Source organism: Aotus nancymaae, unplaced genomic scaffold (genome assembly GCF_030222135.1).
Source record: "Aotus nancymaae isolate 86718 unplaced genomic scaffold, 86718_ANA_hifiasm-v0.15.2.pri h1tg000006l, whole genome shotgun sequence".
Lineage (NCBI taxonomy): Eukaryota > Metazoa > Chordata > Mammalia > Primates > Aotidae > Aotus > Aotus nancymaae.
In genome coordinates, this window is record NW_026988417.1 from 45,962,565 (window position 1) to 45,976,986 (window position 14,422).

The following is a 14,422-nucleotide window of genomic DNA, read 5'->3' on the forward strand; positions in this document are numbered from 1 at the left end:
GAAGCACATCAGTGGTTACCTGTGGGGAATGGAAGGGGCAGGGACTACAGAGGACAAAGAGGAAATCTTCAGGACTGATCGAATATTCATTATCCTAGTTATGGTGATATTTTCATGGATGTATATACGTCAAAACATCACATTGCACACTTTTAATATGTACAATATTTAGTATACAGATTCAATTTCAATAAAGCTGCTGAATATGCTAATGGAGTGTTACCAACTGGTGAGAGGGAGACTAAATACAGCAAGATGTTTTCCTTGTAAAGGAGATACTGCATGAAAAGCTGAAATTTAGAAGAGACTTCATGATGAGTGCTAATCAAACTGCTGTTCTACACCTTTACTGGCCCATAATAACAAAGAACTTGCATAAGAAGGTAAATCAACTACCGCACTATGCACACTGTTTGCTTCAGCTGATTTTTTTAAACCAAAATTTCTCGATGAAGAAAGCAGTATACTGACAACACTTTCTAGCCCAAGCTCCTTATTAAATCACTGACCTGTAACAAACAGTTCACAGACAGAACTGTACTTCTCTGCAGTTTTTGAGTAGCACTGTTTAGATCACATTCAGATATTTATTAAAACTCTTTAAGCCTATCCTCATCTGTATGATGAGAATAGTAATAATTGCTCTGGATGCCTCAAAGAATAATCTGATGCTCTAATGAGCCATATGGCTTGCAAATAGCAAGCACCTATTAATTATGTATTATTGAGTTATGTATAATTATGTACAACTACTGAGTTATTTGGAGTCATTTAAAATAAAGCAATATATAAAAATAAAACAAGACACTTTTCATTTGCTCAGAATACTTGTTTTTAAAGTTAACTAAGGTTACAAATGGTTTGTTTTTACAATGAATCTGTTAACATCCAAAAGTATTCAATATTGAGTTTATTAACAAAAGTGGACCTGTACATAATCTTATCTGATATTTGAATAATATATACACTGCACAATGACATCTATTTTTTATCAGAGCAATGTTTCCCAAACATAGAAATGCAGAAGTAACAATGCTACTTTCATTTTTCTGTATTCTAGAGATTTTAGTTTTAGAATTCATAAACTCAAAATTGTTCACATAAGTTTAGAGTATTTGTTCTTGTTTGTCTTCGACAAAGAGATATTCTCTAAGAAATTTTACATTTTATAATCTTTCCTCTGAAATATGAGAAAGATATGGAATCTCCTGAGTTACATATGCAGCTAATACATTCTTTGAAAAAGTTATTTTTTAAAAATATCACAAAGTAATTATATATCCATAATATATGTTGCTATTCACATAATTCTTTAAGCAATATTCAAGTATATTTGTGCTTTATGTTTACATTACATTAGAACTCATTTTTAGCTTTCAATAAAACTGTGTATCTCCAAAGATTTCTCAAATATTTAATAAATGAAGCAAAACAATCATGAAAATATAAACTGCTACTATGGATTTTTCATCTTTCATTTTATGCATTTCCTCTCAACCATGTAATTTCCTGTTAAGGAATGTTGATAAATTTTTATCTTTATAATATCAACATTGCCGCTTTCTCAGCCTGGTGTAATAGTCAAGACATCGCAGCGTTTCTGAACACACAGTATTCACTCTGCCATATAAGTTGGAGCAATAAAATCTGATAGCACTGGTATTCATCATTTCCAGTTATTTCAACTGCAGGACCACCTTAAAACACAAATTGAGGAGAAAATATCAGGTTATATGAGACTGACGCTGATATATACCATATTAAATGTTTTCAAACCTCTGAAAAAGGGCATGGAGAAATCATAACAAGCAAGTACAATGCACAGTAACTGATGACACATGCCTGCCAGAATCTATGGTTCAGAATCTGTTAGCATTTATACCAGGTTCTACCACACACATCCTTCACATATGTAGCCCCACTCAGCCATCCTGTGAAGCCTGGGCTGCTTGTTTTGTTAATAGGCATGTGGACCGGTAATCAAAGCACTCAAATGTTTGAGCAAATGCAGAGTGCAGAGAGAAGCTGAAGTTCATCAGAGATTTTAAAAAGTAGGATCAAGAAGATTGAATAGTGGGACAACAGAGGTTGTAAGAATCTCTGAGATTTAATCACTGAGATGAGATCACTAGAGAAAACAATGAGCAATAACAAAAAAACACACATATACAAAGATAATTATTTTTATTCCTCCTCACAACAACAGTTTCTACTGTTTAAATATTATTTTTCTCATGTATTAAACATTAGGAGCGGTTACTGTTATTTAGCCACTCCACTGTAAACGTCAAGTTTTTGGACATTCATTAGTTCTATCTTGCCTCAATCTGATTTTGTCATAATAACTACAAGCCATATTTTGTCTTCCATACTTAAAGGACCATAAAAGCAATTTTTTATTATTAGTCCGGTTAATAAAGCCACTTTTTATCAGGATCATAATTTTTTTAATCATAAAAACTCTTCACAATCAATTAATTTTATGATTCTAAGGTATAAATTTTAGTTTTATTATTAATGAGCACTGAAGCAAAAGAAATTCAGCTGTTAAAACAGCATTATTATTCTTTCAAAAATTACTTAATATGTTATGCTCAAAACTAAGTAATTGAACATTACAAGTTATAATATCCAAAACTAGAGCTCAGAACATATTAACAAAGTACTTTCTGTGCTTAGTTAACATAAAACATCAGGAGAAAAAACACTAAAAGTGAACTATGAGTCTAGGAGTATCCATCAAAACATAAACACTTCGCTGGGTGTGGTGGCTCACGCCTGTAATCCCAGCATTTTGGGAGGCCGCCTGAAACCCCATCTCTACTAAAAATACAAAAATTAGCCAGGTGTGGTGGTGGTGGGCACCTGTAATCCCAGCTACTCAGGAGGCTCGGGCACAAGAATCACTTGAACTCAGGAAGTGGAGGTTGCAGTGAGCAAGATTGCACCACTGCACTCCAGCCTGGGCAACAGAGCAAGACTCCAACTCAATGAAACCCAAAAACCTTAAACATTCAAATCATATGACAAAATTATGGGAAATACCTTATATGCTGCTTCCAAGGAATGTATTAGATTCTGCAGTTCCTCTCTACTCATTTCAATAGAATATGGTTTTACTTCACCATTTTCTTTTACATCTAGATGCAGGCTTAAAAGTGGCATTCGTAATGCAGCAATCTTGTCACTGGAAAGTGCAAGCTGTTTAAAATTAGAAAAATAGCAATCAATAATAGAGAACTATAATGAATATGCATCAGAGGTTAGTTAGCAGTACATTTTTTAAAAGTACTCCTGTTTCCCGTTAAGTATAGAGAAAGGTGAAAGAAAAATTAAATTCATGCTAAAACGTATTTGAAGAATAGAAAGAGAAAGAAGAGCAAATAAAGGAGAAGAAATGGGTAAGAAAATAAGACAAACATCAGCAATCTTGTGGCAGAAGCCGATATCCAGATCAGAGTCATGCCTGGGAAGTACTGAATAGGTCTAATATGCAAGAAACATAGAGAATTCTTAAAGAAGATTAAAGGCACCAAGAAGATAAAAGTTCATGTGAAAAGACAAGTGAGACCAAAAATATTGGTAAACTCTCAGAAATTAAGATGCTTAATCTGGGCCGGGTGCGGTGGCTCACTCCTGTAATCCCAGCACTTCGGGAGGCCGTGGCGGGCAGATCACAAGCTCAAGAGATGGAGACCATCCTGGCCAACATGGTGAAATCCCGTCTCTACTAAAAATACAAAAATTAGCTGGGTGTGGTGGCGCGTGCCTGTGGTCCCAGCTATTCGGGAAGCCAGGCGGAAGAATCTCTTGGCCTCAGGAGGCGGAGGTTGCAGTGAGCCAAGATTGCACCACTGCACTCCAGCCTGGCGACAGAGCAAGACTGTCTCAAAAAAAAAGATGCTTAATCCATGGTCAGCTAACTATCTACCACACTACTGATAAATATGTTATCAAGATATCATCTTCAATTATAGCCACTGGACAGAAACACTCCGTACATTTACCTCACTTCTTAATTTCCTTCTCCGGAGTATATCCTAGGGGAATTGGAAGAACCAAATATTTATAATACTAATACTTTTTGAAATGAGCACTGTAGCAGCCTTGGCAGACAGCATAGGGAAATTCAATTTTCCTGGAATCTGAGTCAGAGAAATCCACAAAAACTGAACCTTTGTTTAGAATGCTACCACTTGCAAAAAAATTATTTGTGCATTGATAAGAGACATCTTCCCTAACAACCTCAAAGGATCTCCCTTGTGGTACATACACACAGAATCAAATCTTGACATAGCTCCTCCATTCTCTCACTCCAAAACTGGAAGTATCAGCTTTGGGTTATCTATTTTATACACAATTCTTCTTCTCAATATTTCCAATAAATGTTTCTTCAGCCTATGCTTGAATACCACCAATGATAAGGCATGTGCTATCACGAGAAAAGGTTACAATCATTTCCAGATACTCGTATTTGTTAAAAAGTCCTTCCCTAGGTTGAATTGAAACCTATCTTATTGCAAATAATATACCTGAGGCCTTCTCCTAGTCTCTGGAGCCACAAAGTCATACAGCTCCCCTATGACTTTTAGCGTTGTAAAGATAAATGTCATGTTTCCACTAGGTTTAATCTTTTCCAGGTGCATGGTCTCAGTGTTTCAAAGCAATTTCACACACCATGATTTTAAGTTCCTAGTCATTCTTTTCTAGTTGGAGTCCAATTTCCTTAAATCTCTCTTAAGTTTGGCAGCCAGAACTAAAAAGATTATATTACACTAAAAGGATGTCATCATCGAAAACAGAATGTACTAGTACTATCTCTTGATTGAAGAACTGCATTTCTACCCACAGAACATGAGCCTGAATCAACACTAATGAAGCTATACTTTGATAAACTAAAATAACTAAATATTTCTCATATATGCGACTATTAACATCTCTCCCTTATCTTTTATTTATTTATTTTCTTCTGAGACAGAGTTGTGCTGTTGCCCAGGCCGCAGTGCAGTGGCATGATGAACTTGGCTCACTGCAACCTCTACCTCCTGGGTTCAAGCAATTCTTGTGCTTCAGCCTCCCAAGTAGCTGGGACTACAGGCACACACCTCCATGCTCACCTAATTTTTGTATTTTTTTAGCAGAGATTCAGTTTTGCTTTGTTGGCCAGGCTGGTCTCAAACTCCTGGCCTGTAGTGATCCACCCGCCTCAGCCTGCCAACGTGCTGGGATTATAGGCATGAGTCACCACACCCAGTCTCCCTTATCTTTTATATTTATAAAAATATAAAATCTGAAATTGAAATTAAATTTATAAAATTTAAATAAAGATTTAAATTAAAAATCCTGTTTAGGTTGCCTGATTAATGTAATTTTGCTTCATTTGGTCACTGATTATAATTGGCTGTGAAATAATTTTGAACTTTGTGTCACATTATATGCTTGTTGTTTCTCTAGTTTTGTGTCTGGGCCAAGACCAGAACCACAGAGACTTCTTAGCTAATATAAATTCATCTGTCTTTGGGTAGTTATTTATCTGATTATGAACCCACCTGTTATCCTCCCACATTTTTCTCTACTTAATCTAGATACACAATGTAAGGCACTTAATCTAGGGTCATGCTAAAATCAAGAAATACAATGTATTTGTTTCCTCTTCATCTACTAGTCTAGGTATCTTATAAGGACAAAAAGTTGGTCTGGAATTGTTCTTTATAAACCCTACTGATAGTGACTCTACAAAATGTATTTAAAACTGATGTTTTAATATCTTAGAGGTTTTCCTCCTAGAAGAAGAATCATATTTACCAGTCTTAAGAAAGCTATAAAGTCTAGAAAGTTGTGGTCAAAAATATATGTTGACCAGGTGTGGTGGCTCACGCCTGTAAGCCTGTAATCCCAGCACTCTAGGGGGTGGCCAAGGTAGGCAAATCACTTGAGGCCAGGATTCGAGACCAGCCTAGTTAACATGGCAAAACCCTATCTCCACCAAAAATACAAAAATTAGCTGGATGTGGTGGCATGTGCCTGTAGTCCCAGATACTCAGGAGGCTAAGGCAGGAGAATGGCTTGAACCTGGGAGACGGAGGTTGCAGTGAGCCAAGATCGCATCGCTGCACTCCAACCTGGATGACAGAGCACAACTCTGTCTCAAAAAAAAAAAAAATATATATATATATACACACACATATATACAAACATGTATGTTGACTATATGCTGCCCCATCACTTATGTCATTTAATGCTTTACAGATCTAATCGAATTTATCATCAATGTAACATTATTATATATGGCTTGGATGTTTGTAGTGTACTTAACGCCCAAGTTAATGCAAGATGTAATTTAAACTATCTTTGATATTTATTTGGGATAACACATTCCCAAAATAACAAATTTTAAATATATAACATTATAAGATATTTCTCTGTATCTAAAAAATGAAATAAAAATACACATACTCATAAATAGATTCTTACCTTTACCTGCCAATCAAAATCCTGTAGCTGTGCAGAGGAAATAGCAACTATTTCTCTTAACAGAGCCTGTTTGATTTCATCTTTCCTACTTTTCACACATTTCATGATAGTTTCTTGATGAGATGAATTCAACTGATTCAATTGCTGAAGTATCTATAAAAATAAAAATAGGCAAAAGAGGCTTTCTGTTTAAAACGTAAAAACACAATTCCACTCTCCTTTTACACATCTTTTAAAACAACAGTAAAAGGAAAAGAAAAAAGAAATACTTCTGCAATTATAAAAAAGAATAAGATGAGAATGAGTAACCAGAAAATAGGTTTTAACAAATTTCTGCAAAATAAAGAGTAAAGAAAAAGGACTGATGGAAGAAGTAGCACAAAAATGAATACACCTGGAAAACCCAAAAGCTGATACAGCCACGCAGGGTGAGTATTTCAAATCCCAAAACGGAAAAAGTTCTGAGCACTGACAGAAATGCTCAAAGGAAGTACTCATTTGAATAGTTGAGATTTCAGATTTCAGATTTTTGGAGTAGGGATGCTGCACTGGTGAGTATAATGCAAATATTCAAAGTCAAAAAAAAAAAAATCCAAAATCCAAAACACTTCTGGTCCGAAGCATTTCAAATAAAGTGTACTCAACTTATATTAATATATCAGACAATGTAGCCTTTAAGGCAAGAAGTATTACAACAAGTAGAGAAGGATAGCAAAAGGGCCATTCAACAGAAAGACATACAATCATAAATCTGTGTGTACCTAACAGCATAGTTTCAAAACATATAAAACAGCAAAACTTGGCAGTACTAAAAGAAATGAATGAATCCAATTCACAATTAGAGGTATTAATACAACTCTCAATAACTGACAGAAAGAAACAACAAAAAAATCAATGAAGATATAGAAAAATTGAAAAACATATTCTACCTAAGTTTAGCAATATATAGAATACTACATATGACAACTATAGAATACACATGATTTATAAATGCATATGCAACATTCACCATAATGTACCATATGCTAAGCCATTTAGCAAACCACAACAGACTCAAAGAACTGAAATAATACTGTTTATATATTTATTACTGTGTAATGAAGTCATTAACTAATGAGAAAAGATAATCAAAAAATTTCTAAATGTGTGAAAATTAAGTAACACAACACTAAATAAATAAATAACATCAATCTTACTTACTCTTCCTGAGGACAAGAGAAAAAAAAAAAAATCCTTCCAAATTCATTCCATGAGGCCAGAATAAAACTTGGCCCCTTGACAAGAGTATTATAGGGAGGAAAAATAAAACTAAAAAAAAAACACCTAGGTCAGTATCACTCAAATATACATGCAAAAATCGTAAACAAAATATTGGCAGTCCAAATGAAGAGACATATATATAAAAATAATACATCATGATCAAGTGGGGTTTATTTGGGCAGTGCAGCCTTAGTTTAACATTTGAAAATCACATTAACAAAATTAAAAAAAAATTATAAATTCAGAGAAAAAGCATTTGATAAAATTCAATATCCATTCATGATTAAAAATTCTCAGCAAAGTTAGAATTGTAGGATAATTCTTTAGTCTGATAATGGAAATCTATAAAATCACAGAGCTAACATACTAAATGGTGAAATAGTGAACACTTTCTCCCTTAGGTTAGGAATAGACATATGTCTACTATCACTGCTTTTTTTAAAAGAAACATTGCCTGATAGTGTTAGCCAATGCACTAAGGTAAGAAAAATAAGTAAAAGATGTTAAAGTTGAAAAAGAAAATGATTATATACAATTGTTCCCCCCAAAAAATCTATATACAATTAGACACTGTAAACAAATTTAGAAAGGCTGTGGGACACAAGATATATAAAAATCAACTGTTAGTACATACTAGCAAAACACTACTGAAAAATGAAAGATCAAAAACATCACTTAGAAATAAAAAATATTTGTGAGAGCTCTACACTGAAAACTACGAAATATGAGAGAGAAACTAAAGCTAATCTAAATAAATAGAGGGCTATCATCCCATGTTCATAGCCTTGGAAAGATAATGTTGTTAAGGTGTCAAGTCTCCCCACAAATGATCTAGCAATTTAGTGTGATCTCTGTCAAAATTCCAGCAATTTTGTAGGTTAACACTGAAAAGTTGATTCTAGAGTGTTATCTGAAAATATAATAGCCAAGGCAATCCTGAAGAAGCATGAGAATGAAGGTCTTCTATTACCAGATATCAAGACATAATTTAATTTAGCTTTAATTTTACAGTAATTAAAGTAGTGTAGGATTGGCAAATATACAAAAGTAGACTAATGGAGGATGTTAAAGAGTCCAGATACAGAGGCACACATATGTGGCCATTTGATTTACAATAAAGGCTACACAGCAACATTGTGGTGCAAGGATGGTTATTTCAATAAATGGTCAACTAGATATTCATGTAGAAAATTTGGAACCTGACCTCTACTCCATACACAAATACTAATTCAAAATGCATCAGTGACATAATGTGAGAGCTAAAACAATCAAGCTTCAACAAGAACACATCCAAGAATATTCATGTCTTCAGCACAAATATTTCTGAAACAAAACATTAATACTATTAGCCAGCAAAAGAAATATTGACAAAGCGGACCAGTTAAATTTCGTAAGTTGTTTCACCAAAAGACACCATTAAGAGAGTAAAAAGGCAAGCACATAACAGAAGATATTTAAAATACATATTTCTAACAATGAGCTCATATCCAGAATATCATCCAAATCAATATGACAAACATACGTAACTCCATTTTTAGAAAAGTGAGCAACCTACACAAATAAGCTCAAATGATTTTTGAGCAATTCAGTGGAAGATGGATATCCCATGACCCTGCAATTTCACTTCAAGATATCCACCCCGGAAAAGCAGGTCTGAGTGTGCACAAGGAAACATGTAGTAAAGAATGTTTATAGCAGCACTGTTTATAATAACAAGAGAAGCAATGACTAACTGTTAGTAGGGAGATAAATCTTATGTAATTCCTATCATCAAATACTAAAAGGAGTTAAAATACACAAACTAGATCCATGTTTATCAATATAAAACAAAATGCTGCATTTAAAACAATTTACAAGTGCATACATGTTACATTTTACAAGTTATACACTTAAACACCCCAAATAATTCAATATACTAAAAGATTCAAACATACATACAACATATAATACAAAAGATGAACACCACCTTTAAGAATGGTGATCTCTAAGTAAGGGTGGGATATCCAGGTGAGGCTATTAGGGGAATTTAGGTATCTCTGTAATGCTTTATTTCCGAAACAAACACACATATTGCAAAATGTTAACACCGTTTAACTGTGGTAATGGAAACGTAGGTAACAGTTATATAACTTCTTGTTTTCTTCTGTAGGCTTTAAATGTTTCACAATTAAAAGAGTAAAAACAACCAAAAATAAACTGCAAAAACCTAGGACTTCCACAGATTTTTCCATCCACAATTATGAGGTACTTGTTGTTATTGATGATGGCCCTTGTATTATACAGTGCTCTAAAAAACTCAACGAGAAACCTAAGAGTTAATTATTAAAGTTATAGAAATGTGCAGAGAAGTTACCTCTTCATCGGATAAGTTTTTACCAACTACAGCTTTGAAAAATTTGGTAACATCTTCTAAAACGTGGATCCATTCTTCTGATTCCCAAACACTGTGATAATCTTGGTACACAGGATAAGCTCGACCACAAATGCCATCAATTATTTTGTGAAGAAGCTAGCAAGAAAAAGGGAAATAAATGTACTTATAAGTAAAATGATAAAACAAATTTATCTTCCTTTTAGCAAACAAATGTTAGGAGATGTTCATCTTAACTGCAAGACCAGATGAAGTTAAAATGTATAAACCACTTTTAAAATTATTCTTACTAAAAACTAAATCTCATAAAAATTCTATACTTTCCATTATTATGTCGACCTTCAGAAACTAAAATAATTTTGTTATAAAAATTACATAATGAAAAAACTGAAAAGAAGATACGTATAAAAGGCATCATATTTATAGCATTGACCAAAGGACAGGACTTACATCAAGGTCTCTTACTGTAGGCCTATAAGCTTCAGTTTGCTTTGCCTCCATTTTCGTAATGTTGATACTTTTTTTTTCTTTTGAGGGTCTCATTATGTTGCCCAGGCTGGCCTTGAACTCCAGAATTCAAACAATTCTCCCATCTCAGCCTCCCAAGTAGCTAGGACTGCAGGCAAGCACCACCACACCCAGCTCAGCAGTTAACTTTTCTGTATTCCCAGAAAGTCTTCAGTAATTTTTCCCTTTTTTTACATTCCTTTTTATACTATTAGTATCTTCATATCAGCAGTGGAAAGCCTAACACATGTATAACTGAACATAGTGAGATAAGACTGTGAATTTTGCAATAAAACTATCAGTTCAAATCCCAGTTTCAGTATTTTTAAGTTTGATTTAAATGTTGTGAGTCTGTTTCCTCTAGTGCTAAATGAGGGTATCATCTATTCTCGTAATCTTGTTGTAAGGATTGAATGAGAATACATGTAAATCACTTGGCATCTTCCTGGCATGTACAAAGACATGTAGACATTGCTAGCCTGCACTACCATTCTTCTTCTCATTATTATCACTACTCCTCCTCCAATCCATGCCTTCAACATCTATTAACTGAGATAACACAATGCCAGTACTATTCTAGGCACTTAACATTTAATAAGGTTATCTTTCTCAGAGGATATTCGTATCTTACAAGAGGAGTATTTGAACCAAATAACTTGGAAATGACATCTAAGCAACAAGTCTTCCAACTTTTTTTCCCTAGATCATATTCCACCCCATTTTAACGAATAGCTCTTTCCTTCTAACACCACACATACCAGAACACAAACAACTGTTTCCAAATGGTGGCTAATATACTATACAAACTAATTTTTATTAACCATAAATCAACCAACATACTCAATTTTGAATTCATTCAAATTCTCTATACCTTATCCTATATTGTCCCCATGCTAAAGCGAAACCCGGAACTCAAACTGAAAAATAAAAGCATTATCTTTTTTAGAATATGTTATTCATTCACAAATATGTAATGAACACTTCATTCCAGTTATTAAACAAGGTCATGGAAATGACCTTATTTAATGGCAAAGAAACTGTAATAGCTACCACTATGGAGCCCTAACTAGGTACCATGCTCTGGACTGATCCTCAGTACAACTCTAAAGTAACTATTTTATTATTCCCATTTTACAAAAGAGGAAACTGAGAATAAATAAAGTAAGGCCCTACCATAACAGAGCTTTAGTCCATTAGAAAAAGGTAAACATATAAATACATGCAATTTCGAATGATGGGGCCATAATGAAAGCATATAGAAGGTATAAAGGAGCTCAGAGAGGAAGTAAGGAAAAGGCTGTCTTAAAAGGATTAGTTTGCCAGGCAAACAGGAGAGAAGGGCATTTCTAGACACAAGCAGCGGCATATCCATAGGATGAAAACTGTAAAATCACACTGCTTGATTTAGGGAAAGCAGGCTATTTCGGGGGCGAGGGAGTGACATGAGACAAGACTGGAGAGGTGGGTGAAACCAAACCAAAAAGGGCCTTGTGTACAAAGCAAAAGAGCCTAGACTTCAATCTGTGCTCAACCAGGAACAATCCTACTCACATATTTGCATTGTTTTTCCATATATTTAACAGATTGGAAGATGTAAGAGAAGAGGAGAGAGGGTGAGCCTACAGGCCTCCATTTTCAGTTAAGGAGCTAAAGATTAAGGGGCCTAAATTGTTGAGGACACTCAAAATGGAGACAGTAAAGAGGGAGAAGAGATGTGAAAGAGGCCACGAAGGAAACCTAGAATGGCAGGTTGAGTGGCTGGGTGAAAGTGGTGGTGCCACAAACTGAAAAAGAGGCTACAGGAGGACTAGGTCCAGGGGGAAAGAAGAGCTCAGGCAAGGGCACACTGAATTTGAGGTCCCTGTGGCAGAAGGCTGACATTCAGAGAAGAGAGTCTGGTTTGGGTTTACGTTCTAGAATCATAGAGGAAGAAATTTTTGGCTGGACCTAGAGATTTAGGAGTCATCAACATATATAGTAGTAAAGGTTATGGGTCTTACCTACATGTGTAGAATGAAGACAGGGAGAGCTAAAAGCCAACAAAACACTCAGAATCAACAGATCTGAGTATAAAATCCAGCTTTGCCACTTACTGGCTGGGCAACCCTGGGCAAGTAACCCAAAATTTCTGCGGACATTTCAGCTTCCTCACTTGCAAAATCAGAGAAAAGAATTCGGGTTTTTTTTCTTGATCCTGGCAGGAAGTAAGTTAATTCCTTTCTGTCTCTCCCACACTTTCTCCAGTGTAAATGGAATAGAGGAAACAGGAAGATCAAAATTCGGACTCATAAAAAAGATGCTCCACCAGGTCACAGGCTGTCTCTCTCTCACCATTTTACCTCATCCCATCCGGGCGCTCAATGTATAGTAGACTTCAAAGAAAAACTGGCTGAACAAATGAATGAGGTTGCTTTTTCCAGATTCTTACAAGCCAGGTTCTTTGATAGACTGGAAGTCAATGGGCATATCACCTCTTGGGACGACTCTAACTAAAGTAGCTCTCCCAGTTATTTCGCTTCCTTCGAAGCACCCTCAACGGGGGGGCAGGGTCCGCTTCGGTCTACGCCACATAGTAATCCCAGCACCTAGCACTGTGCTCGCTGCCAGGTACGTCTGTGTTGAATGAATGAAGAAAATGTTTGCGGAGAGGCAGCAAACACCGACTTGACGTCATAAGCTTTCAATGTCCAGTCTGAGAGGGGCGCCTCCGGGCGCTTCTGCGCGGAAAGCCCCTGGAGCTGCACCTCTAGGCCAGGACGCAGAGGTGGCGCCCCAAGCTATCCTCCCAGGCTCCCCAGAGGAGGCGGGGACCGAACACCCGAAATCACGCCCCTTCCTCCTCCCTTCCCTAGGGAGCTTGCGAAGGCGTCTGGGTGGCGCCAGGCCTGACCGGCAAGTCAGACCGTCCCAAAGCCCCGGCCCCGCGTCGCTTACTCAGGGACCCCCCTCACCTGCGGGCCCCGCTCGGCAGGCAGCTTTTGCAGCTGCCACAAGGGCGTCCCCTCTTCCGGCTCCATCCCTGAGAGAAGCTGGGGCGTGGGTCACGTGACAAGGCTGGCCGCGCGTCCTAAGCCGCGGCTCGCCCACGTGACTCTCTCCGGAGGGGAGGGGCCCGGCGTGGAACCCAGAAGTGTCTGTGCGCTTGCGCAGAGACCCAGCCACCGCTTTCCCGGTAGCTAAGCAGCATTTGCAGTTTGCAGGGATGTGGCTAAGATACCCCTGTGCTGTTACTTTGAAGGCAAGTGTACATATCTTTCAACGCAGTTTGTAACTTTGTTCAGAGTTCTATTGAACTTCCTCTGTACTCTTTAGAAAACCGTTGAATAAAGGTAAACCTCTATTTGGGTGCCTGTGCATGGTCTTTGTCCCAGAGTTTTAACGAAGTCTCTACCAAAATATCCTGATTTGCAAGGTAAATTAAAGTTTTGCCATGAGCAGCGTTCTGTATATAGATCATCTTAGGGAGAAAGTGCTATTTTCAGCCCCATTTGCAGAAAACAAACATAATCAGAGAAGCCACTAGGGTTGTCGGATTTAGCAAATTAAAATACCAAACATCCGGTTAAATGTGAAATTTCAGATAAGCAAAAGTATTTTGTTTTAAGTATGTCCTAAATATTGTATGGGGTATACTTATACTGAAAATTATTTGTTTATCTGAAATTAAAATTTAACTGAGTGTCCTATATTTTATCTGGCAACCCTAAAAATCACTAACCTAAGCTAAGTAAGATGCCCAATCTGAAGTTGAACAAAATCAGAGACTCTAGAGGCATGTTGTTAATGTTGGACTAAGTCAAGTCCAAAGTT

At 36.3% G+C, this 14,422-nt stretch overlaps 1 protein-coding gene across 4 annotated transcripts; it reads right to left on the reverse strand.

The window, feature by feature from the left end:
* Window positions 1-808: 808 nt before the first annotated feature.
* On the reverse strand, window positions 809-13,679 carry COMMD8 (COMM domain containing 8). 4 transcript variants are annotated; one of them, XM_064366805.1, is made up of 5 exons: window positions 13,564-13,679; window positions 10,088-10,243; window positions 6,481-6,627; window positions 3,046-3,201; window positions 809-1,697 (listed from the first exon to the last, which is right to left on the reverse strand). In XM_064366805.1, exons 1-5 carry the CDS (start codon window positions 13,627-13,629, stop codon window positions 1,677-1,679), a joined length of 546 nt encoding a protein of 181 aa, XP_064222875.1. In that variant the 5' UTR covers window positions 13,630-13,679; the 3' UTR covers window positions 809-1,676. The 4 variants fall into 4 exon arrangements, with proteins under 4 accessions (XP_064222875.1, XP_064222871.1, XP_064222869.1 ...); XM_064366801.1 differs by having other exon boundaries at window positions 6,475-6,627; XM_064366799.1 differs by lacking the exon at window positions 13,564-13,679 and adding an exon at window positions 10,556-10,814.
* Window positions 13,680-14,422: the final 743 nt, after the last annotated feature.

Coding starts and splice junctions, on each gene's coding strand:
- COMMD8 (XM_064366797.1), bottom strand. CDS start 10,648: ATGAGACCCTCAAAAGAAAAAAAAAGTATCAACATTACGAAAATGGAG. Junction 6,628..10,087: donor AAAACTTATCCGATGAAGAG/GTAACTTCTCTG, acceptor TTATTTTTATAG/ATACTTCAGCAATTGAATCA. Junction 3,202..6,474: donor ATTTTGATTGGCAGGTAAAG/GTAAGAATCTAT, acceptor AATTTTAAACAG/CTTGCACTTTCCAGTGACAA.